Source organism: Phoenix dactylifera, unplaced genomic scaffold, assembly GCF_009389715.1.
Source record: "Phoenix dactylifera cultivar Barhee BC4 unplaced genomic scaffold, palm_55x_up_171113_PBpolish2nd_filt_p 000051F, whole genome shotgun sequence".
Classification (NCBI taxonomy): Eukaryota; Viridiplantae; Streptophyta; class Magnoliopsida; order Arecales; family Arecaceae; genus Phoenix; species Phoenix dactylifera.
The window spans coordinates 908,936-934,725 of NW_024067670.1; the positions used below are offsets into that span (position 1 = coordinate 908,936).

The 25,790-nt window shown below is 37.3% G+C and overlaps 1 protein-coding gene and 1 long non-coding RNA gene across 3 annotated transcripts; one reads left to right on the forward strand and one right to left on the reverse strand.

The window, feature by feature from the left end:
• The first annotated feature begins 29 nt into the window (after nt 1–29).
• LOC103713545 (serine/threonine-protein phosphatase PP2A-3 catalytic subunit-like) lies at nt 30–24,670 on the forward strand. 2 transcript variants are annotated; one of them, XM_008800511.4, is made up of 11 exons: nt 30–386; nt 2,293–2,349; nt 10,739–10,822; nt 11,949–12,020; nt 13,534–13,605; nt 13,764–13,804; nt 15,919–15,985; nt 18,433–18,624; nt 18,707–18,796; nt 18,921–19,028; nt 24,118–24,670. In XM_008800511.4, the coding sequence occupies exons 1-11, from the start codon at nt 294–296 to the stop codon at nt 24,181–24,183; spliced, it is 942 nt and encodes a 313-aa protein (XP_008798733.1). In that variant the 5' UTR covers nt 30–293; the 3' UTR covers nt 24,184–24,670. The 2 variants fall into 2 exon arrangements, with proteins under 2 accessions (XP_008798733.1, XP_026662937.1); XM_026807136.2 differs by lacking the exons at nt 30–386; nt 2,293–2,349 and adding an exon at nt 9,876–9,947.
• On the reverse strand, nt 12,025–13,527 carry LOC120104624. Its single transcript, XR_005507005.1, has 2 exons — nt 12,451–13,527; nt 12,025–12,344 (listed from the first exon to the last, which is right to left on the reverse strand). It is a non-coding gene; the product is annotated as an uncharacterized LOC120104624 (long non-coding RNA).
• Nucleotides 24,671–25,790: the final 1,120 nt, after the last annotated feature.

Consider the following 25,790-nt stretch of genomic DNA (forward strand, 5'->3'; position numbering starts at 1 on the left):
TGGGTACAACCGATGGGGCAGCCCGCGGTGGCTTTTCCTGGGTCTTAACTGAAGGGGCCGAGGGTTTTTTCGCCTCGTTTCACGACCACCGCTGCTGCTCCCTCCCCTTCTTTCCTTTTCGCTACTCCACTATCTTTCCCGCGATAGGATACGACTCGATCCGTATATGTAGATACGGAGAGAGAAGTTGGGAGGGCAGGAAATACCGATTTCGGAAGGGAAATAAAAGATACGACGGGTAGGGTTAGGGTTTGTGGTTGCATCTCCCCGGATCGGACTGGCTGGAGGAGAAGATGGACGTGGATCCGGTTCCCGCGAACTCCCATGGCAACCTCGAAGAGCAGATCTCGCAGCTCATGCAGTGCAAGCCGCTATCCGAGCAAGAGGTTCTCCCTCGTACTCTCACCCTTCCGGCGGTCTCTTTTCATGAACTTGCTTTCATGGATGATGTTTAATCTTTTTGCCGTCAATTTTCTCGATTTGGAGCGTTTCCCCGCGGATCAGGGCTGATTCGGATATTTTCTGCCGGGAAAAATTAGTTATTTGGCCTTCTTGAATGATTGCGATCTGGGCCCAGTTGTATGGTGTTAGGTTTTTCAGCTTCGGCTGGGGAGGGAAATTTATGAGATTGGCAGGTGTTGCGATGCATATTCGTGAATGTCCTCGATCTGGTCCAAGATTATGCCTTTGTATTAATTGATTGGATCTGCTCTGGTGGTGCAGCATGGTGTACTAAGTAGCATGGTATATATACCGGGTTTTGTGCATAGTTGTAACTCACTAACTGTATGGCCGTACACATTGTTGCTAATCCACAGGGGTTTTTGTGCCTTTGCATGCCTACTTTATTACTTTTTGCTAATATGACATGCTTAAAATTGTAAGCTAATGATATTACCTTTCTACATGAAGTTAACGAATGTATTTTTATGCATGTTGGAAAAAATTATCTGTAATTTTATCTTACAATAAGTTTTTCCTTCTAAAAGTTAGTTTTTTCCATTATGTTTGTCGCTGGTGTTTGCATGGGTGAAAAGGTTTAGGATTTGTTGATTGTGCTCCTCTTGTGCTTTCACTGTGTTTAAAAAAGAAAACAACAATCTTATCTGGAGTGGTGATATACTGCTAAAGTGAAGGCATATATAAAACAAGTTGGATGCCATATAGTTAAACAACAGATAATTCAAGGCAGGATAGAAGAGAAGTAAAATACAAGAACCACAATTACTAGAGATAAATAACTAATTTACAGGCTAAATGAACTATAAATGATGTTATGTGACTTTATGATTACTCAACTCAGCTACACCTTAATTCCAAACTAGTTGGGGTCCACTACCATGCAATAAGGAAAATTTATTCCCCTTAATTACCTTTTTGCCCCTGTTCACTCTTTCATCTAACCAAAGAAGGAGGGCAATTTTGTCTTTGTGATAAAATCCAAATCCCCCATGAAATTCAGTGGATTGTATCCACTCTGCGACCATCCCTTCAAACAAACACCAAATTCCTCCTATTCTGTGGTATAATTCTATTCCTCTGCATCCAAAATATAAGCCACAAAATTTTATTTTGCCACCCAAACACAGCCTGAAGGTTAAAGAAGAAACACCTACATGAATTAGGACATAAATCATTTGGATGCATGAATGAAAAATGAATAGTTAAGCAGTTATTTATTAAAAAAAAACATGCATACTGGATACACATCTAAAAACTAGAAATTGACAAAAAGTTACCCTGCCTGTTAGGAAGCCCTACTTTCTAGAGTCCACCGGTCATGTTGCACAGTCCAAGATCTCTCTTCATTGTCTTCCAAAAAACAGAACTTTTCCATAAATTCCAAATTATCCAGCAATTGGTTCTAAACTTTTCCTTGATTCTCTCTCAACTGCTTAGGCTATTTCCTTTTCACCAAATTATTTTTAACATTTCCACCAAAAATGCTACTCATCTTCCATTGATTTCCACTCAGCCACTCTTCATGAAATGCTGAACTATTGGGCTTGCTATCCAGTCAAGGACCCAAGTTTCTTATTTTTGCAATATGAGAGGAGTTTCCTAAGAGCACTAGCCTCATGAACTTCTTGTTCCAGGTTAGCTGTTGAAGTCCATGCTTGAATCCTTGATAGGCAAGAAGTCATAGATGGAATTCATAGTGTAACCTTCCGGGCCTTTGCTCTGAACACCCTTATCTTTTTATTGCTTTCAAATTGTATATTCTTCCTATCGAAGTTAAGATTGTAATTGTTTCCACTATTCTTTCTTTATTTTATCATATTCTTAATGCAGGTTAGAGTTCTTTGTGACAAGGCTAAGGAAATTTTGATAGAAGAAAGCAATGTCCAGGTAAGTTATATGTTTTTCTCCTTTGCTAGATTTTATTACTTCTTGCTGTAGTTGTTTACAAATATATGATAGTGAACTGAATCTTGAACATAACAGTCACTGGAGTGCTGTCTTTGCCCTTTTCCTTTTGCATGAAGTATGTAGTAATTGTGGCAAAATAGATGAGACACGATTATGGAATTAAAGATGAAGATTGAGCAAATGTTAAATTCAGTTATAATTTCTCACGTTAGTGTGCTATTGCCCATAGATATTGGCATCCTTTTATTAGTTCATAAATTTTAATGGCATTATTTTTGCTCTGGTGGAGCTTCTCTATTTGAGATTAAATAATATAACTTCTTTGTTGTAGTTTGTAGAACGAAGTGACAATTATAATCTTCTTGAGTGTTCTTAATGAAATTAAACTATGTTTTCAGAAGAGTAATATAGCTTTTTACAAATGTTACACAATGACTGCATAACAAGACTTGAGTTTGTTGTGAGACCAATCTAAAATATTTCAATATAATTTATATCCTTGTAGTCTTTTACATGATACTTTTAGGTCCTTTTTGCATGACCTTTTGTTATCCTGTGAAGTTCAATCTACATGCTTTGAGCTTATCATATTTTAACTAGATAGGATCCAAACAGGTTGACTTGATCCTAAAATATCATGTTATTTCAAGAGAAAAACACTGGATCTATAAAGGGAGCTAATATAAATAATGCTGAAATCATTAATCATCTAAATTGAGAGACAAATTAGGAAAGCTCTTAAGAATATGTTTAGACACTATGCTGGTTGTTGTTTTTCTTTCATCTCTAACAATCAATGAACTATATAACCTTCACGTACTATTAAGCCATTTATGTTTTCAAAACAAACTTAGTGGTTATGTAAATTATTCTGGATGGAGGTTTACAGTAATGTTGATTTTTAAGTCATTGCATAACAGAGTAATTCTCCTAATGCTATCATTATGCAACACCTTGAAATAGTTTGTGCCACTTTTCTCCCAAAAATCAAATTGATCTTATTTAAGAATTTAGATAATGGTATGCATCGGCCCAGGCTTATGTATTGTATCTTGTGTGATGGTTCATGGTAGTTAGCTTCGACCAAGGTATACCATACTGTACCGAACTAAATGGTATAGGGCATATTGCATCGTACTGGTTCGGCACCGATACGCGGTATGGGAGCGTATTGACACTCGATGTGCCAAACCGGCCCCTGTACTGGGCATATTGGCACAATAACTAGGTGGCACTAATATGAGTTTTGGTACCGAAATGGCGTATCTTGTCTTGGACCATATATACATGTACTAACATCCATTTCCTAAAACGAATCTTTGCACATGATTAGGTTTGCACTAGCATGACAAACAGTATGATACTATAGCATGTTGACCGATGTCTACTGTGGGTACAAACCATGATATTTAGTTCAATATTGGTAACTAGAATGCTGACTTCAAGGAGTTGATGAAAATATATGAATATAGTTCACATCAAGGTTTCAAATCTCAATTGGTTCTTACCTATTGACCCTATGTGGCTCGTTCATCCACATGGGGGTATCATCCAGTTTAACAAATTATGAGTTGATGCAAAGGCGTACTGCATCGTGTATGTACTGGTATGTGAATGGTAGAGGGGGTTTACTGCTGTATTTGAAACATTGGTTTGTCATTTGAAACATTGGTTTGAAACATTGCTGTATTTGATCAAGTAAAGATGAAAAACATAGGTCTACTGTGTAAACTAACTTGTGCTTGTATAGTATATCATTTTGGATCCTTCCACATGATCAAAGTAGTTATAGTGATTTGCAACCAAGATAACATAGGTCAACCGGAAGTTATAAACCAAGTTGAGTTTGTATAGTATATGGTTTTGGATTCTTCCATAGTATCCAAGTTGTTGTAGTGATCTGCAACCAAGATAATTATAGGATACTCCATTTACTCTCAATGATGTGCGTGGATGTTGTGGCTATAGTAATTGATATTAATCCTACATAATGTAATGGTTGCATGGAGTCCCTAGATTAGTTGATGGAGCACCACCAACATACGTATCTTCAATTTTGTCGCCCTTATTTTTTTTTGCTTCACCATCTTGGTCATGACTATCTATGGTTTGCCGAATCGGGCTGTACCGCCCGGTTCAGGTAGTATCGAACCGATCCAGTGCAAAATCGGGTCGGTTCACTAATTGAATTCGGTTCCGGCCCCTACAGATCGGAACCACAAAGGGACCGGCCGAAACCAGTCCTTTACCGGTCGGTTCCGACCGGTTCGATGTCGACTCGACCCGATTTTATATATCAGTATGTATGTTAGATTTTAAAAGTATGTAACTGATTGTATTTTGATTTGAGAATATTTTATGTTGTTCATTTTATGATTTGTATCATTTTAAAGCAATAAGATGCGTTATTTAGGTTAAAATAGGATCAGAGAAACATCAAAAAAATATCAAATTAGACTTAAATTCATAAAAAAGTTCGAAAAGAGTGAGAACTGTAAAAAAAATTAGGGTGTGCCGGTACCAGTCTGGGAACCGGCACACCCTACTGGTCGGTCGATTTGGTTCGGCTCGAACCATATCAGGCGCCGACTGGTATGGGTTCTGGTACCAGTTCGGCAGACCTTGTGACTACCATGAAGCTGATCAACATATTTATCATAGTTGTTATCATGCTCATCCTTTATGTCGTTTGTTTAATTTCAGGTCTCAAAACTTGGTCATTGTCTTTTGGATCGTTGATTGTTTCTCCTTGCCTAAGTAATTGGCATAACTTAATGCAAGAAGGTCTAGATAGCAGTGCAAATGCTACGAGTGAAGAAATGGCATCTTGTGACCCTATTTCGTACCTCCAGCTAATCTTGTTTTGTATTCAGTAGGATGGCTGAGAAGCAAAAATGTTTATGCTGTTCTTGATAAGCATGTAATGGTAAATGGAGTAACAATTTTCTCAGGAGAAGGGAGAAACAAGAGAAGGGAGCAATGGCAAAAAAGGAAGAAGGGTTTATAAAGAAGAAGAATAGAAAAAGAGAAATAAGAGGAAAAGGTAAGGGAAGAAGAGGGAAAATAGCGGGTGAGAATCAAAGGAAGAGATTTTAGTGAACATCATCATAATAAATTCTCATGATTCCCTTCGACATAGTGTGGATGTGGACATCGTGTAGAAAAAGACTAGCTTTTTGTGAAGATAAAGAGACGAGGGGTTCCTAAAATGAAAGAAAAGAATAAGGCATGATTTGAGACGAGGAAGGCAATATATATAGAACTACCATAATAAAGTTACACCCATGAATCTTAAAATCTTCAAATATTTATCTACACATCCTTTCTTATGTGACTAAACAAATCCTCAATTATTTAAGTTCTATAGGACTTTTGATCCTGACTTAAGATCTAATCACAAGTCATACAAAATGCTATAAGCTATAAGCTGAAACCTTTAACCAAAATGTTATGGAAAAAATGAAACAAATCTGTCTGTGAATTACATCTGCAACTTTTAACTAGTGTATGACCCTTAGGCATTAGAATTTGGTAATGTTTGAAAAGCTCCACCTAGGCACCGGCCTAGGGAGGTCACCTAGGTGCTTCCCTAGGAGGGGTTACTCAATAGCGAAGGTGTCAACTTTAATTTTTGCATCAACTTTGGGCAAGGGGACTGAGGTCGATTTAAGAAATTGTATGGAATATTGCCAAGTCGGTACTTTCCATTGACTTGATATATTTTAATTGGCATGTTATGCTTCATTTTTTAGATACACGACTATTTTTTTCTTACATAGTTTTTGTTTATATTAGTATTTTCAATGAATTTTGTTGGCATTATCTTGGCCTCTGGTTGCCTATCTAGGCACCTGCCTAGCGCCTGTGTGCTAGGCAGCCCATTTTCCGCCTCTGTTGAATACAATCCTGCCTAGCACCTAGGTGCCAGGCAGCCCACTTGTCACCTCTGCTGGCTACAAAAAAACATTGAAGTTTGGCTAGTTATCATGAAATATCGCACATAGGTCTTGAGTAGATATTTTCAAAGAGTCTGAGATTGTTCAAATTCAATGACTAGACAGACAAGATTATCTTGTGGAAGCTTGATGATTTATTTTTTTACTACAATACCCCTCAGTTTGCCCATGGATGACCCAAAGCTTTGTGCCACATCAGTTATTACTCTAACCAGCTTTTTAACTTTGCTGACACCATCAGCATATGATCATCATCAATATAGATATCAGAAGGCCCTGAATGACCTACTAGTTCTCAAAAAAAAAAGGACTCCCAATTCATTATAGTCTAACATCCCATCTTAAGTAATAGAACATACAAATATGTACACTCCTATATACATGTGTATGCACAGATGCATGAAATTGGGTAGCCGTGTTTGCTTTACTATCCTTATGTGCACGTTGTAATACCTGGGCCCAAAAATCAACTGGGCCTAATACTACTTTTTGGGCCTATATTTGAGCATTTGGGCCATGACATCAAATAGGCTAACTGGGCCCATGATTGGCAGCCCATTTGATGGCTGTCACCTCATGCTATGTGCATGGAAGTGACTAGGGCCAGGTGGGAATCAGAGGAGGGCCCTGCTCTTAGACCCTCCACGGGGGGGAAGCTGGGGGTGACTTGACAGCTCACCCCAGCTAAAGCGGTTACCACCACTTAAGGACCCTACTTCTAGCCCTTACCGTTCTTCTCCTCCTCCTTGAGGGAGCCCTTGAACCAGAGAAGCGGGAGCAAGGACTGTTGCAGTTCATTCCCGGAGCCCGGTAAGCCCCGAATCATGTTATTTTCCTACTTTCATCTCCCCTGTTTTCAAAACAAAACAGAGTAGAAACTCCACGGCTCTCGGCCGCAGCCGTTACTGGCTCTCGGGTGGGGGCGGCAGTTAGGCCGGAGTCCCGTTTCCCTCCTTATCTTCAGTGGGGCAGAGGACCTTAGTGAGGAGAAGAAAGAAAAGGAGGAAAGAAAGAAAGGAAGAAGAAAAAGGAGAGAGGGAAGAGGAGACTCACCCGTGTGCGGCCGCGAGCATCGCCGACGCCGTGGGTCCCTGCTGCGGGCTCTTCCTCTCCCGAGTTCTCTCTCTCTTCTCTATGGGAGGGAGAGAGGGTCGGCCACCATGGGCCGCGGCCGCTGCAGGCGCTACAGGCGCCGCCGGCCGGCCTTAAGTTGGCCCCCCTCCTGAGCCCCGGCATGGGGTCGCCCCCTCTATGGTCATGGAAGAAGAGAGGGAAAGCGGAGAAGAAGGGAGGAAAGAAAAGAAGAAGGCAAGAAAGAAAAGAAAGAAACGAAAGAAAAGAAAGAGAGAAGAAAAGAGGAAAAGGGGACTCACCGGTGTGACGTCGCGTGCGGCGGCTGCCGGCTTCGGCTGCGAACGCCGCCGATGCGGGCATCGGCCGCAGGCCGGTCGAGGATGCGGGTGTCGAGCGTCGGCCGCAGGCATGGCCGAGGACGCCGCGAGCCCGGCCATGGGCGCCGCCGGCCGTGGCCCGTCCTCTCCCGAGCTTGCTTTCCTCCCTTCGCGTGAGAAGAAAGGGGGAAGGAAAAGAGGGATCGAGAGAGAAGGAAGGAAAGAGAGGAGGAGGAGAGGAAACTTCGGGAAGAAGAAAAGAAACAGAGAAGAAAAGAAAAAGGAAAGAAAAAGAAAAGAAGGAAAAAGAAAAGAAAAAGAAAAGAAGAAAAAGAAAGAAAGAAGAAAAGAAAAAAAAGAAAAGAAAAGAAAAGAAAAGAAATGAATAACCCTTAACGGATCCGGTCTAACGGGTTGGATCTAGGCTGTTGGGTCTAAGACCCATTAAAACTGAAACAGGTTTTGGATGGGTTTTAAAGTTAATTGGATTCGAGCCCAATCAGTTTGGGCTGAATCAAAGTGAACCCGTTAGGCCCAAATAAAAGAAAAGAAAAGAAAAGTTTAGCCAAATTTGACTAAACCCGAGCCCAATCAGATTGGGCTAAGTCTGGACGAGTCCACACTATAAATTGGGTTAAATCCGAACCAAATTAAGTTAAATTGAATTGGGTCCGAACCCAATTAAGCTGAGTTGATCTCGGCGGACCTAATTGATTATGAATCAGGCCCAATTCAAGCCCAATTCAACTGACAGAAGGTCAAATTGACCTTAGGCTAATCCTGACTCAGGCCCAAATGATCCACATTGACCAAATCAGGGAACCCAATTGGCTAGAAAAGGCTGGACCCAATCATGAACCAGGCCCAATCCTGTAATTAAAAACCCAATTAACCCATGTGGATCCAATCTGGTTTTAAATCGAACCCCAAAGGCTTCAAATTGGGTAAATTGGACTTGGGCTAAATTCTTGGATGGGATCCAAGCAAGTAAGTTCATAGTATATTGAATTAAGAAATTATATAAAAATAATTAGGGAATAATGTGATCCCTATGATGTTGTTTTAGGTGATTAAGGATTTGTCACCTGGACTTGAGAAATTTGGAAAGCGAATTGATGTAAGTAACATGTCCTAATCTTCTATGGATCACACATGTAAGTAACCTGTTCTAATCCTATTTTGGATCATGTCATGTTTATTAATAGTTCCTAAGTGTTATTCAAGTATATACTTCATGTATGATATGTTATGAAAAGTAAGTGACTTGCCTTAATCTTTTATGGATCATGTTATGTTACATGAATTATCAATGTATAAGTTATTTGTATGCAAGTAGCCTGCTCTTTAATCTTAATATGGATCATGTGAGCATCATGTTTATTAAGATCTTCTAAGTATTGTTCCTATACATACTTTATGTGTAGCATACTATGAAAAGTAAGTAACATGCCTGATCTCATAAATTATGGCTATGCATGCATCATGATTATGCTGGTTTTTAAATATCATGCATGCAAGTTAATATAGCAAATTGCATCTAGCTAAGGGTACGATTGTAGGAGGTATTGTGGGCTCTTGATGCTATGGGCTGAATGCAACTGAGCCGGCCTTGCCAGTGGCCGAGAATGACTGAGCCGGCCCCGCAGTGGCTGATAAAAAACTGAGCTGGCCCCGCCAGTGACCGTTAATGAATTCGCCCTAGCATCCAAGAGGTACTATTAATGGGCTTAAAGATGCTACTGATCGAATGCAACTGAGCTGGCCTTGCCAGTGGCCGAGAATGACTGAGCCGGCCCCGCCAGTGGCTGATAAAAAACTGAGCTGGCCCCGCCAGTGGCCGATAATGACTTCGCAGTAGCATCTGAGAGTATGGACAACGGCATGCCGGGGGTACGGTTTTTATATATATATTCTTATGAATAATTCTTGTTGACATAAAGCACTAATTTGTTCACCCAATATGAATATTTTATCATGATGAATTGTTAGACAGTATACATGTCAGCTTCTCAAACCCTGTTTAAACATGTTTAGCATATTAATTGATCCGATAAGATTATGCAAGATTACTTACTGAGCCGTGTAGCTCATATCCGTTTATTTATATTTTCTTTCAGATCCTCAACAGTGATCGCCATCAGGAGCGTTTTTCTTTTGTAACAGGGCTTCTTTATTTTTGGGAAGAATACATAAACTATATAGAAGTTCTGTATTTTGTATCAACCAGCAGGTTGTAATGCAAGCAATTTAATACATGAAAGTTTGATTTCTTTTAGCTACCTGTTACCCTTGTATGAGGCTTCGTGCTATTGTGGGCGGTAGTCGGCAATAGCATGGCCGTGTCACGGATCCGGATCCGAGGCGTGACACACGCAATCTGATTTGTTGAAATATAAAATTATGTGCACTTGTTTTTTTAAAAAAATGTGGTTAAATCTTTTATTCTTTGCTAAAAATGCTTTAGATGCGTGATACTTTGTAGAATGTTTTAGATGTGTGATGCTTTATAGTATTGATTATGTCATGACTGAAGGTGGAACAATGGACAAAATGAGAAAAATTTTGTTCGTTTAACCATTCATGTCCTCTACAGAAGAACAGAAGTATGAACTGATGTGTTAGATTACAATATTATAATGGAGTCAAATATATCCAATCATCAATATATATTGACATCTCTTTTATATTCATTTTTTCATGCTTAACTCGATTGTCATTTCCTACTGATCTTATCTTTGGGAACTGCTATAGTGTATTGTTAACTTAGCATTAATACTGCATGTGAATTTCTTTTATATACACTATTTTAGTATTTTCTGTTATTTTGAAGTTCAAAATTTGAACTGTTTGGGTGAACATTATTTGTATGCATTGATATTTCAGAGTATATGCAAAGCTTGTTATAACAAATCAAGATGAAATCTAATGACTCAAAAAATTATATCTTTGACTATGTAGATATGCGAAAGATAGATTATGGTACATGTTGAGATTAAGCTATTTTTCTTCCCTGTTTTGCAGCCTGTGAAAAGCCCTGTGACAATATGTGGTGACATTCATGGGCAATTTCATGATCTTGCAGAGCTATTTCGGATTGGTGGAAAGGTATTTTCCTGAAAGATGACTTTTTCTCTCTGTTTTTTTTTGTTTGTTTTTATGTCATCTGACAAAGTTTTTCAAGAAAATGAATATTAAAGATAAATAGAGTTGATATGTTGTAATCATTGCAATTCCTTATGAAATTCTCATTATTCAGAAGTAGTTACATATTTGACAATTTGCTCGAGAATCCCGTGTTTATTTTCATTAGGGATAATAAATATCAAAACAATTGGTTCTTAGATGTGAATTTAGGGCCTCTTTGGATGCTGGCACAAGTTATGTGGATCATAGGTTTTTCACAGCAGGAAAGGGTGGGGAAAAGAATCTGGTTTGAAGGAGAAGTTAGTTGATGAATGGAATCCTTAACAGAGTCCTTTATACTTATTATCTATTTTTTCTGGGATAATTAAATTACCTTTTGAGCAGAATGCATTGGCTTATTAATTTGGGCATTGTGGGATCTGTGGTTTCTTCCGATCCCCAAGATTACCCCAGATTATTGCCTTTCGTTGCTTCTCTCCATTGCCTCACTGGGGGGAAGCTATCAGTGGATACAGTAATCGGTCATCAAAACAGGGCCTGAATGGTTTGCTCATATCAAGATGATATAAATTAACCACTAAGCATAAAAGAAATAGATAATGTCCAGCAGGTACCAGCACCAAACAAAGAGAACAACAGTCTGAATAATTAAAATGTACAGTTTGATGAGAACATTGATTGCCACTATCAACTGTTTGCACGTTTTAATCTGCTGTTTCTTACCCTGCCAAATAGCCTCACAACTCTTCTATGTTTATTGGGATAGCACAGGTTGGATGTTTCTTCTTTTAATTCTTTATAGACCACTTAAGCTTGTTGACATCTAATTTTAGTGACTCGTAATGCTGCAGGGATCGTTCTTTACTAATCAGTGTTGCAGTTAGCTAATAAAGCTGATGATTATATTAAGCTGGTGTTTGCCAAGTTATTTTTTGCTATTTAATATTTCTTAATTAATGGCTCAAACAACTTGCCTGTTGTTTTAACATAGTATGCTTGTTTTCGTGTCTTTATATCCAGAAATTGAATGCTTTTCATGCATATTGCCAAAACTGAATCTTATGAATGTAGTATTTTTGTTTGCTAGTGTCCGGATACCAATTACTTGTTTATGGGAGATTATGTAGATCGTGGGTATTACTCTGTTGAAACTGTTACGGTAAGAGTTTGGCCTAAGCTTTCATGTATTTCTGCTTTAGTATTTTTCTTCTGTTAACTGGTGCATTGTTCATTTCATTTACAATTTTTGTCCAACAGCATGTATTGGACTATGATGACCTTATTGGCTGTAACCTCTGCTTTTTAAGGAAATAAATTTAGTGTTTCTGTATCCTTTTTAGATCTTTCTGTATTTTATTTGGGTGACATGAGTGATTGAATATTTTGATATTCACCATGCATTACATTTTATAATTCCACTCCCCCACTTTTTTACATGGAGATGATAGATTCATCCCATAGTTTTCTTTAAATGATTGTGAACCTAAGACCGAATTGAATATTTTGATATTTACCATAATTCCACTCCCCCACTTTTTTACATGGAGATGATAGATTCATGCCATAGTTTTCTTTAAATGATTATGAACCTAAGACTGAACCTCCTCCATCTTTATTCAGAATAGGAATCTGCATGAGTGATTGTCACGCCCTTGACCCGAGGTTGCGAGCCGGGGGTCGTGGTAATCGCCACATACTCATAGGAAACTCTTCCCACGAGCTTGCAAGGCATCTCGACGTAAAATCATAATCAAGCAGCAGAATAAATTTAAATAATTAACATTCAATCTTTAATTTAAATAACTAATCAAAACTACGTCACACAAAACCAGCAAAATTCTAAAGTCTTGCGTCAACTCTAATGAAAATCTAATCTAAATAAAGATCTCAAAATCTTCAAAGTTGTTGCATCAAAGTTTCAAATATCAATAGAGTAGGACTGTATAAATTGCACCGTACTGTTCTGGCAAGCTTACGGTGCCGGTACATAGTGCCTCAGTATGAGACTTAATCCCATACCATATGTTGGTATCTGGTACTGCACCATTCTAGCAAAAATTAGTCCAAGGTCTAGTACCAGTATTTGTAACCTTGTGTCGCATCATGTATTCTGTCCTTTGATTGATTGTTAAGTCTTTGATTACAATGATTTAAATCATCATTTGCATATAGATTATATGTTTTTTTTTGACTGTTGGTTGATTAGCCCATTTTCTTGTTGATAGCTGGACCATATTTTGGATGAATGCTCTTGTTATCAGTTGCAATAAGATGCTTACTTTCAGACATGCAATACTTAAGGTTCTGATCTATTTTTTTCAGAATATTTTGCTTCTCTCTCTTCTTTGAATATAGACTAGCATGCATGTCAGCTGGTCATTGTTTTGAATGTTGCACCAATTTAAGTCAGATAAGGCAGGCATCTCGTAACAATTTGTAGACTAGTTAAATAGTAGTGAAAGATCGGGAAGAAAAAGCCCTACATAGAAGGCATAAGTTTAGATAATTTTGTTCATGAATTTTATAATATCTTGGTTAGAGTAATAGGATGATATTTCCCTGGTTTCAGTGCAATCATCTTGTGTCATTAAATTGCATTTTTATTAGTTTAGGCTCATAGAATTTGGTATAATTTGCATGCATGCTCATAAAATTGACTCATGTATGGCTAGCTTTTGGTGGCCCTGAAGGTGCGTTACCCTCAACGCATTACTATCCTTAGGGGAAACCACGAGAGTCGTCAGGTACGTTATTGACATTGTTTTTTTTAATGTAATTTAGATTCAGTTGATTTTTTGAATATTAAATAAAGTTAATGTAACTGACTAATTATAAGTTCAAAATTGATATCTATTTGGAAAATGTTGAACTAATGATCTTTTTGTTTTTAATTAAATTGCAGATTACACAAGTTTATGGATTTTATGATGAGTGTTTACGAAAGTGAGTTCCTTGTTTGCATAGTTTATTATTCACCAATCTTGATTTCATATATGCCATTCTTTGCCTATTGGTATGTGAAATTGATATTGCAGAATATCCTCAAACATCATAATATGGTGCAATTATTAGTTTCTATCTCAATTGATTCACTAGATTAGTTGTACATTTGAGGCACTAGGCAAATGTCTGATGTGAACCTTAAGGTAGATCTTGTTGCATGTATGGGAAGTTCTCTAGAAGATTTTTGAAAATGGAGCACCAGAAAGGTGAAAAATCTAGTTTGATATTTTGCATGGTGGAATTTTTTAAAAGTGATGGAAGTGACTGTGAATTATGGTCCAGCAGGGCCATGGTCTACGATGGTGACTGTACATGAGTTTAGTCAACCATGGCCAACTTTTGGCAAACATGATTGTGAAAGTCCAAACGTGATCACTGTCTCATGGCCATAGATAACTTTCAAACTTTGTAAACACATGACTTGTTGAAAGCAAGGATTAAATTTGAATTTGAGTGACATTAGTTCAGTAATTCTGAACATCATGACGTGGGTCAATAAAATAACAGATGTGAGTTCTGGTTTAATCTTCATGCAACCAAAGAGACTGTTGGCAGTTTCTCTCAATTCTAGTGATAAAATACTCTTCTACAATCTGAGCTTTTACTGATTCATGATGTATTCACCTATGTTACCATTTTTTCAATAACCCTGCATGACACGTAGCAGATGCCATATTAGTTTTGATTGCATGTCATTTTTCTTCTAATTTAGTTTTCTGTTTCTTTTCTTTTTCCTTTTGCATGAAGTTCTCTGTTCTAAATGGGTATTATTTTTGATATTGTTGGAGATTGTGTTCGGGTTGTTTTTGTTTTGGGGGGCAAGAGCTTGTCCAATTAGTTAACAAACTGAGTTTCAGGTGGAGACCAGAGCTCAAAATAGTTTCCTGCCAACCTTGAGAATTGTGTAGCTTGTGTTTTGCTTGATTTAGCTTGCTCTATAAAATATACAGATATATCATTATCATAAGTTGCCTATTTGTAAATGATTGTTGTTTTATTCTTGTTGTAGATTGTGTTTGGTTTGATTTCTCGCTTTATATGAACTTGTGCAAAGCCAGAGACAAAGCTTAAATAGTTTCCTTTGGAGCTTGAGTATCGCATAACTTGCTTACTCAGTTTAGCTTGATCTATACAAATATGTAAAATACTTAATTATACATTTATATATAGATTTCTTGATCACAATTTGTTTGAGTTAAATATGTTTTCGTGGTTCTCACCAAATGCTTGAACAAGCTGTGCCTGAATTGCTTTAGTGCGGCTCAGTTAAACCAACAGGACCCTCATTCTCTTGCCCACCCTGTGATTGGGCCTTTCATGAGCAGTTAAAGTTAGGTTTGAAATTAATAAAGCTAACCTTGAGCATGCCCTTGTTCGCTCAGGATTATTTGTTCAAGCACAGGGTCTCCTACCCAAGAAAATAGTGGATGTTTTGATGCATAGGAGCTATTATGTATTTTTGGTCAATGAAATTCTAAAAATTAAACATTTTAACTTATTGCTGTGGGAGTGGGTGAGCAAGTAACTCTTTGGTTGTGAACATGTATTTGTTATAAAACATTAGGAATAAACTGAAATAAACCCATTTAGTGATTAAGCAACAAAATATCTAATCATTGTAATAATAAAAGGAAGATGCTAAATGTACAGTTATGGGAGAGACAGACAACCTGAATGGTAAAACTTTGTCTGCTAGCAAGCCCAATAAGTCTCTCTGGGATGGTAGGACCGTAGGAGTATAGTAGGAAAGGTTGTTAAATTATTCATATTGGTTAAGTCAAAATGGTGACTATTGTACTTTCCACATTGAGTTAGTTTTATTAATTTTATTGGAAGGAAGTGGTGTGCTATCTTAGTTTAATTATGTTTTATGCTTTTCTGTCTAGTTATATTTGAAATCTGCAGTGGAAGTTCCATCTTTTTCCTATCAAAAGTAGATACTTGATATGTACTGGTTCTAAGTGAGTGGATCTGTTATGCTTCTTTATTAGATTTTATTTCTGGTCGATAGATCCTTTAAAGTTGCACTGACATTCAGTTTTCCTATTTGACAGATATGGTAATGCAAATGTGTGGAAGATTTTCACAGATCTTTTTGACTATTTTCCGTTGACAGCATTGGTTCGTGCTCTGAACTTGTGGTGACATTCCTCAGCATGATAACTTCATTTTCCAGATTTTCCACAATGATTTATTTAGACTATGTCCTTGTGTGATTATTCTTTTTTGTGCTATGGACAAAGCGATCAGTAATTTCAAGCATCCTATCCATCCATTATTTAAATATTAAACTGGTCCATACCAGAATGATTCTTCTGCACGGTTGTCAAGCTTGTAAATTATAATAGCTTGTTCGTGATTTACATTTCATTGGGAATGAGTTTTGGTGACTGATGAGATTGGTTCCCAGTGCGCCTAAGTGGCATAGACCAAAGCAATTGCACTATAATAATTGTTTGGAAATTCAAGGCTTATTATGTAATGAGAATTAGTTTATTTTTGTTGAAAAGGAATAATGCTTATCTTGTTTTTTTTATCAGCACTATTTTATAGCAATGATAATTGACATGGCATTACTTTTGCAGCTGTGGGCTGAGCGATATATTCTCTTCTTCAAGGCTTTTTAATAATTCGTATTGGTTGAGAACAAATGGTGTAAGCAGCACAGGAAATCATGGTTTCATTTTTAGCTGGGCCAGCTTTTCCATAGTATTAAGTAGAAGTACTAGCTACAAGTGTTGTTCTCATCTGAAATTTGTTGTGGTGACAGTGCCACAATTTATGCTGAATTATTCAAGTCCGCATGTAGCAATATGGCTATGCATGAAGCTTGGGTCTTCCAGCTGGAAACTTCTACTTTGGGTGGTGTACCCACTTTGGAAATTGCACCTGCTTTGTAGGTGTTCCTTTATTCTAGTTTACTTGAGAGGCCAATTTTCTGGTATTGGCATGAGAATCCACTCTGATGCATGGTCCTTTTCGGCAACAAACGGTTATATATGCATGCATCTAGGGCTGTCAATGACTTGGGACAGCCTGGATGATGGAAGACCTGACGCAAAAAACTAGCACGCTCAGGTTTTAGGGCCATTGGCTGGGCTTAGGCCTGAAAGTAGAGGCCCAAATATTTTTTGGGTTGAGTCCCGGCGGAAAATTTGATAAAAAAATAAATAGGGCCAGTTTTTGCACCTGGCCAGGCTTGAAAACAAGAATTCTCCTAGTAGGGTCGGGCCAGTCTCGGGTCTGATGTTTAAACTTCCACCTTGCTTAGGCTCAAGGCCCAACCCGCCATTGAGAACCCTCGACCCGCCTAGGACATTATGCAGTAAAATATAAAAATAAAACTTTTATCTGTTGCTGTAGACTTCTATACGATGTTTGTTACTAAGTAGCTAATAATTAAGAGGAATACACTGTTAGAAACTTAGAGGGCAGGATGTTTTATCTAGGGTGCTGCACCGACTTCAGAATTTCTTTGGAATGTAGCTGCCATGCCTCCTTCCTGGGTCGGTTTACTATAAATGTTTCGTGAGATCTCCACTCTGTCATTTCTGCTTAAGAAAACTAAGCTGTGAGAGTTGAGGTTTGTTCCAACTAGAAATTAGCTTAACTAATTTCCAGTCTAAACACAGTTTTAACATAATTTTGGATGCTTTGGCTGAAGCTCGTCCAAGATAGGAACATATAACCATAAAACTTTTGGTGCCAAAGAGAGAAAAAGAACTTGTTATGTTTTGGTTACCTATAGTTCTGCAAGTTGATTTTGATCATACTAAACATTTACTTTGATCGCTATTTGGTGTACGAAGTGGTTAAAAATGTTAATTCCATTCCTGTAACTGATTTTTCATGTAAATACTGATTTGAATACAGTGACTGATTATTATTTATATCGATTTTGATATTTTTGCTGTTGTCATGTATGTGTATTTGATTACTAGCTTATTTTTCTTAGCATAACATTGAAAAGGAATGTACACCTAGATTGTGGGTGATGACTTTATAATGATCTCTGTATGATAGCCAGTTTTGCATTAGTGGCTAAGAAGTCTTGTTATATCAGATGGTGCAAGAGTATTATCATAATGTTTTAAAGCTCACTACAGGATGAAAACAAGATAATATTTGTGCGTGTATGATTATGTGGAAGGATATACCTTTGATACCATAAGTTGGTTTAAGTTTGTTTCTTGCTTGTCTGTTCTAGAAATCTGTTAAAAAAAGGTTTTTTTTTTATTTTAAAATTAATTTAAAAAATGAGACTATTGTATCGGCTGTTGTCCTGTCTAAAATTTGTCAAGGAAATGGCTATTTTCGTTAGGTGATTTCACTTCTAGATAGCACATTACTTTTTTAATATTATCTTTTGATTAGAAGGGATAAATTTATGAAGAATACTGTTTAAAGGCCAAACTATCTTTCAGAATTATATCTTGACTTTGTCAAATTGGCTAGCCAGCTTGCGGCCTTTAATGCTTGATTGGCTGTAAATTCTGTATACGCCATTGGCTGACTTTAGATTGACTATTAGCATCACTCTAAACAATTTTACTGCTGCATTTCTGAAGGTTGAATCAGAAATATTTTGCCTTCATGGTGGTCTGTCTCCACATATTGACACTCTCGATGGTATACGTAACTTTGATCGTGTTCAAGAAGTTCCTCATGAGGGTGCAATGTGCGATCTCCTATGGTCTGACCCCGATGACCGATGTGGTTGGGGTATTTCTCCTCGTGGTGCTGGATATACCTTTGGTCAAGTACATGACTGACTTCTTATCTTTCGTAATGTATGTTTGAAATTAATCCATGTTTTCATTCATTCTATTTGGTTAATGTCAGGATATATCAGAGCAATTCAATCATACCAACAACCTTAAACTAATAGCTAGAGCTCATCAATTAGTCATGGAGGGATATAACTGGGGACATGTATGTATTTGTTCTTTGTTTTGTTTAGTTTCTTCTTTTGTGCTAGCCGTTCCATTTAGTTTGTTCTTTTATGCTAGCCGTTCTTTAGGTCCAATTGTATTCTTATCATATTCTTATTGAACAGGAACAAAAGGTGGTAACCATATTTAGTGCACCTAACTATTGCTACCGATGCGGGAACATGGCATCCATCTTGGAAGTTGATGACTGCAAAGGACACACATTTATCCAGGTCTTGCTCTTTCCATCCATCCCTCACTCTATACATCTTGTTGTTTCATTTAGTCCTTTTTTCTCCTCAAATTATCTGTGTGGATGATGGATACTAACACTTGTTAACTTTTTGTCTCTGACCTGGTCAATGTTTACTAACAGATGTAAGCACCTACCAACATAAACCTGTTTTTCAGAAAAATAATTGTTTATTGATTCAAGTTTCCAAATGATGTATTGGTCTTTTTTCTTCAGAGGACTAAGTCATGTGATTGATTTTATTTTCAGATACGATAATTTTTGAAACCTTTGATTGGAACTAAAAGAAAGGAAGACTGAGAATTTTGGATCTGCTGACTTTTGAACCTTTTAATTAGATTTGATTTAAATTTTGTAGATTGTAACATAAAAAAATTAGAGGAAATAAGAAAGAAAGATATATGGGGTGGGGGGAGAGCATTTTAAAGATAAATCTCATTGAAGTGCTGTTACACATCATTAAAATGAATAAAATTTGTATGAAGCAACTGGAAACAAGTTCAGAAAATGATAATCTCGAAACTATGGTACGTCGTACGGGCCCGAATCGGGCGGTACGGGGCATATCGTACTATACTGGTTCGGTACTAGCACCTGGTATGGGTGGCGTACTGAAACTCGGTATACCAAAAAAATTCTGTACTACACCTGCTAGTGTGGCACTGGTACAGGGTCCGGTACTGAGATGGCGAATCTTGCTCAGAACAGATAATCTAAACTAGTGATAATTTTATGGGATCATATATTAGGCAATAGCGCTTAAGATTCCCTAGTATAGAGCTATGTAAGTACCCTGAAGTTGCTTCCTTTGCGACATGAACATCGGATTTAGTGCAATTGGTGCCCTTTTCTCTTCTATGTCAATACCTGTACCTCAAGCCTATTGTATGAGACCATGTTAGGTTACACAATATTAAAAAAATGGAGCAAGATAATTTATTCTAAATAAGTTGTTATGCAAAGATTTTACTCAAATTGTTGTCTAGTTGAGAATGCTTTAGTTGGAGTAGCTAAATCTTTATTTGGTTACTAAGGTTGAATGTCCCCAAATCTGAAATAAAGTGATCTTTCCTTCTGGAAGCACGGGTTTACCCTTCAGATCTGATCAAGCAACAAGACTAAGTTCAATGGCCTGATGCATGAGTTAGCACCAGATGAATATGTAATAGAGCTTTATTAATTAATATGTAGAATATATTTATAACCATAATCATAATTGTAAGCATTAAGCCTTACCCTAAACTGATTTGGCTTTATGAATATCTATCACTAAGAACTCCTATAACGGCCTTTAATGTTATTTCAAGCTTTTCTATATACTTTATCTTAATAGTAAAGCATATACATTATTATAATATTAAGTATAGTTTCCAATAGTTGCATCAATGGATTTGTCGAGGTTTACCAGATCTAACCGCCTGGTTCACTCAGTGCTATTTTGTACCAACAACGAACCGGGATGATTTGTGGTCTTAGTCCAAGTTTGTGCCCAAACTAGGGTGAACTAGTCCATACCAGGCCGAACCACTCAGAACCGAGCAATTTTTAGGGAAAAAGGGCCCAATGCCCTTAGCTCTCTTTGTTTCAAGGTAAAGATAGAAGGAAAGGAAAGAGAGAGGGAGAGAGTGGAAGGGTAATTTATGCCAAAATTTTGTTTTTTGGCATGATTTGTGATATGTTGGAGATCTTAGTGAGATCTATGCAATAGTATAGGCTTTTTGATTTTTTTATGTTTATTTGATTTTTTATTTAAAAAAATATTTTTGGAAAAACTAATATAAAGAAAAAAAGGAGTTGTTAGGTTCCAAAATTAAAGTGTATTGTATTAAATATCAGAAAAAACCCTATTTTTCACTCAAAAAAACTAAATAAAGGAAACTTATTAATGTTGAAACCAATTTTTTTTGGGTATATCATATGGTTAAGTATGATGGTGTGGTATTGGTCTCCTACTAGCATGCGGTCTTGTATCGAGACTGTGAACCTTGGCTATAATATTATTATAACATGTACTACATTATTTATCATATTATGTATGCTATTTAACTTATCCTAAAATTATTATTATACATTATTGTTATTGTTTGTTTTTTTTGTTATTTCTTACAGCCAAATTAGGATCCACAACACCAGTCCCAAAATGGTGGGACCAAGGTGGATGACATGGTTACTTCTGGTTATTTTGTACATAATAAAGGGAAATGAGGAATGCAGAAGAGAAATCTCTTCATGGGATTGGGAATTGGCTGGGCAGGCATAAGAAATTGGGATAAATTTGAGAGATTCTATTCAAATTAGCAGATGGAATAGCACTAAACCACTGAAATAAGCAATTATTTTTCTACCTCCTGTTTTCAAAACCTCTGAAAATTCATTTCCAGGAAAAAAGAATAAATATATCCCAAAACACAATTTTCTTGTCGCCTTTATTTAGGCTCTGAAGAGAGGTCCTATGAAATTGTTTGGAGGCTAAGTGATGGAACTAAATTAAGAGAGGCATATGCAGGGTGAATTGTGAGGCTTGTACAAGGTGCATAATTTGTACTGATACCATTGATGAGGGGCATTAAAATTATGCCTTGGATACTTTAATTTCCATTCAATGAAGTGCTTAGTTCTTTTATATGTTCTGAATGATATTTTATGTGAACTTAGTTTGGTAAATGTCTAACTTTGTACCCTTGATTTTACATAATGTCAAAGTGGGCAATAGTTTGATAATTTTTTCCCAAGTTTTGTGTGGATTTTGTTATTTTTTATGTACATTTCTTATTTCTTGCTCTTCTTGCACATTGAATTCTTTGTTTTCCTTCAGTCTTTGGTTTTGTCGGAAAATCCTTAACTTCTTCATTGCACCTTGGCTCATTAAAGAACCAAACACCTCGCGTTAGATATCCTTTTTTTCTAAATAATGAATTTAAAAAAAGTAGAAAATAAACTTGAATATTAATTTTATTTAAGTATGTAGGACTCACGATCTTCAATTAGGCCTTAGGTGCTGGTTTAAATGCTTGGATTGTTATTTGTTTATGTGGTTATCCAGAATTGCATGTTGAGGTGATTTTGTTTTGTGTCATACTTGTCATTCCTTTCATACCGAACCACCTCTCTTTGCATTGGAACCCAAACCTGAAGCGAACTGTTTTAGCTACCCTCACATAACATGTTTTGGTCAAAACAGTTGTTTTGCAGAAACATTTGGAATCTAGAAATATTAAATGAGAACCTGCCCACCAAAACATGGTCACCCTTTTCCATAAGGCATGTAGTCCACGTATTTTGTAGTCGATGTTACAGTTGCTTGTTGATGCACAGGTTGGCTCAGACCTACCCAGGTGCTTCATTGTGTCAAAATTGCCCTACTAGTTTTTTGTTGCATTTCGCTCGAGTATTGAGGTTGTGTAGGTGGCCTGCTCTGCCACCTTTATTATAATGATCTTGGATGCTGCACATTTTCTTCCTATTGCTTTGGTTTCAAAAGATGGATGTGTTTGTTAAAACAAAAGAGAGAAAAAAAAGAGATCAGGGTTCAATCATATCACTTTATTTCTGCTATTTGAGTTAATATGTTTTGCCTTTCATTTTCTAGTTAGCTGGTTGACTATTGAAAACACACAAAGTTATCTCAGATATCTCTGTACCTTTCTTTTTCTTTTCCCCCCTCCCCACACATATGGAACGCAATTGGACACATTCTTTTTAAATGTCTGGTCTGAAACCAAGACTTCACCGACAACTCAGTAACAGACCATCACCAATTGACGATTACTTTTAGTTCCTTGTTATTAAAACTGCTACCAGAATTTTTGACCCTATGTACTACTTGTGGTCATTGAAAATTATGATCTGTCTTGTGTTCTGTGTAAGTACCAAATGTATAAGTTGAGTGTATCTTTAAATTTCTTATTCTGTATAAGCTCCTCTTTGCACATGCAGGCCATTTCCATGTTGATTCTGCATTTGTTTTCAGATCCTATTTCAGTATGACAGCTTGATTATATTTTACAAACTTAGGATTCTTTTCATTGGTTTCATGCATTAGGTCTCTTGTTATGGAGTACATAGTATCAGGTTCCAGGTTGTTTCATTGTCATATTTATACCATACAAGTCACAGTATTATCAAGATATCATTATGGTATCTTTTGGAGTCGTGAATTAATTAGTCCATATAGTTTACTTTTAGGCTAGAGTGTTGTGGTTCAATATGGCTCTGACTTATATGATGTCTATGTGCCTCATAACTGAAAGTGTTCCTTATATTGAACTTGCCTTCATCTTCTTTTCTAGTGTCTGAGGTTTAGGGGAGTATTTAGAGGGTTTCTTACTAATTGCATGAGCTTAAACTAGGTAATTCCCTTGATCTTCAAATTTATTGGATGACTCCTCTCCTGTCAGAAGATGCTAGGGTGAACATCTGGTTGAGAACCAGACATGAAATTCTTTTAGATGCTGATGGGTCCATATCTTGATTGTCAAAGCGAACTTGTATAAAAAAGTTGGGTTGTTGACATTGGGATTTATGCATCTATTCACTTCTCTTTACCTTGAATCGCATGTTCACATCCCACTTAGAGGTACTTGTCTCTTGCTAAGGGTTGTCACCTGTTGCCAAATCAACTCTGGTGAAATGATATATAGCAAATCACAGCAATGGTAAGAAGAGTGAAATATTATCTCCATATATTTCCCAAATCAGATGGTTAGATGGGCTTTGATGTATATCTGGTGTTGAGTTCTTGGTGGAATATATTTTAATTTATGCACTGAAGATCAGGTTGAAGGCTGGTGAACTTTGCATTTCAGGCACATGTTCAACCTTTACCTGATGTCAGATCTTTCAATAGTCAATGTGTAGTTAAACTACTTATAGTACTTGATCCTGATTCCTTTTGAGTTCCGTAACATTTTTTTTAAACTAATATTATGAAATATTGGTTGCATTCTGATGCCCATAAATGTCTGACTGGTCTGCTAATTCTTGAGGCTTCCCACTACTGATGTTCTGTCCTGGGCTTATTTGCAGTATGTTCTGGAGTAGCTTCTAAACTAGTGTGTTCATGGTTGCAGTTTGAGCCAGCACCCAGGAGAGGAGAACCTGATGTAACTCGTAGAACACCCGATTATTTCCTATGATGCTATTGTTGCAGGCTTAGCTGACACAGGAAGCAATTGTCTGCTTGCTAATTAATTGGGGACAGTGTTGCAGATATTTTTGGAAGATAGACTTACATTTTTTTTCTCAAGATCCTATGCTTGATGGTATGGGGATAAAGATCAATTTATATGTGAGTTCCTGCTCACTCTGGCTTTCTTTCTGTTTTGCCCCTTTCTTTTCTTTATTTTTTCAATCTAAAATGATCTTGTAGAGGAAAGGGATCTAATTTTCAGAGGGCGGTTTTCTTATGGGTTGGTTTTCACTAGACAAGTTATTTTTACTGGTTCTCACGTCTGTAAGTTTATAGGAAGATACTGTTGACACAATCTGATTCCAATCTCCTGTGAGTTCCTTTGCTGGTACCGTGAAAAATTATTTTGCATATGATCTTCGGTTTGAGCTTTTTGTGGCTATCGACTAATGTTAAGGTGAAGCTCTTAATGGAATCTCTCTTGACAAGTTTCATCCGGGGTGATTTTCCCGTCTCTGCTAAAGCTACATCTATTCTTTCTTGAAGCATCTTTTGCTTCTGCTGCAATTCTTGCAGGATCTTGAAAACTTGGGAGCTGGAAGTTCATGTGATGTTTGGGGATTGAAACTTGTGTCACTATATAACGCTGATTCTTTCCTTGGTTTCTACCAGTGGTTTGGTACGAACCTATATCATACTTGGTTGTCATCTATTCGATATATGTTGCAAATGCCTCAGCTTGGATGGGTACTTGTTAAAAAATACCTGTTTTTTTACAACTTTACCACTTCTCCTCACCCTTGTACGTTTGATGGAAATATATCATGGCCATCAGCATACGACCACTGAAAATACTTTTCCTCGTCGCCTGGCAGTTGGCTTCAGCTCTCAACTTTAGCTGTGCCAAAAAGGCAAGTGAAATGAAAGCATTTCCAATTTCATCTGGCAACCAGCAATTAAACGCTGAAGAATATCTCGAGTTCGTTCTATGCTCCGGTAAAATAGCCTATATGGATGGCAATAGGACGAGACTGGCAGACTGGATAAAGATGCCAGATGACTTCTCTTGCAGTTGATACCTTCCATGGAGATGGATACAATTAATCAACCCGACCATGAACTTGGGTTCGATGTGGCTTTATAATGCCAAGGTGTTGAAATAAAGGGAAGTTTACTTGCAACTAATACTTGATAGAGGAGGCTATCCGCACTAGCCATGGCTATGCATTAGGAAACTTTGGTAGCACTCGAAACGTTTACCTTTTCTTTCACAAATTAGCTAATAACTGTTTTGTTGATTAACAGCTCCAAACAGGGAAGTCTCTGGCCAGGAAGGGATGAACTATCAGCAATGGGTGCCGCTCCTCGTTCGGGAGAGATGGCGTCTCATCTCATCTGTTGCTTGATTGCCTTTGTTAGAGGTGCTATAGGTGAAGTAGATTGGCTCTCAGTGGCAGAGTGGCCTCCATCCTCTCCTAGGACTAAATGCGGAAAGAAGAGAAGTCCGGCCTCTTTTGAGGCGGTTTTGATCGAAGCACTATTCTCTTGTTAAACGATGTCTTTCCTTCAAATTCTAAACAAGACGACTTCATTCATGTTGGGCGTTGGAGTTCC

Bases quoted from the DNA above. Each gene is read 5' to 3' on its own strand.
- LOC103713545 (XM_008800511.4), top strand. From the start codon at position 294: ATGGACGTGGATCCGGTTCCCGCGAACTCCCATGGCAACCTCGAAGAG. The intron at 2,350-10,738 runs GTAAGTTATATG...CCTGTTTTGCAG, and splicing joins TAGAAGAAAGCAATGTCCAG to CCTGTGAAAAGCCCTGTGAC. The intron at 19,029-24,117 runs GTCTTGCTCTTT...TCATGGTTGCAG, and splicing joins AAGGACACACATTTATCCAG to TTTGAGCCAGCACCCAGGAG.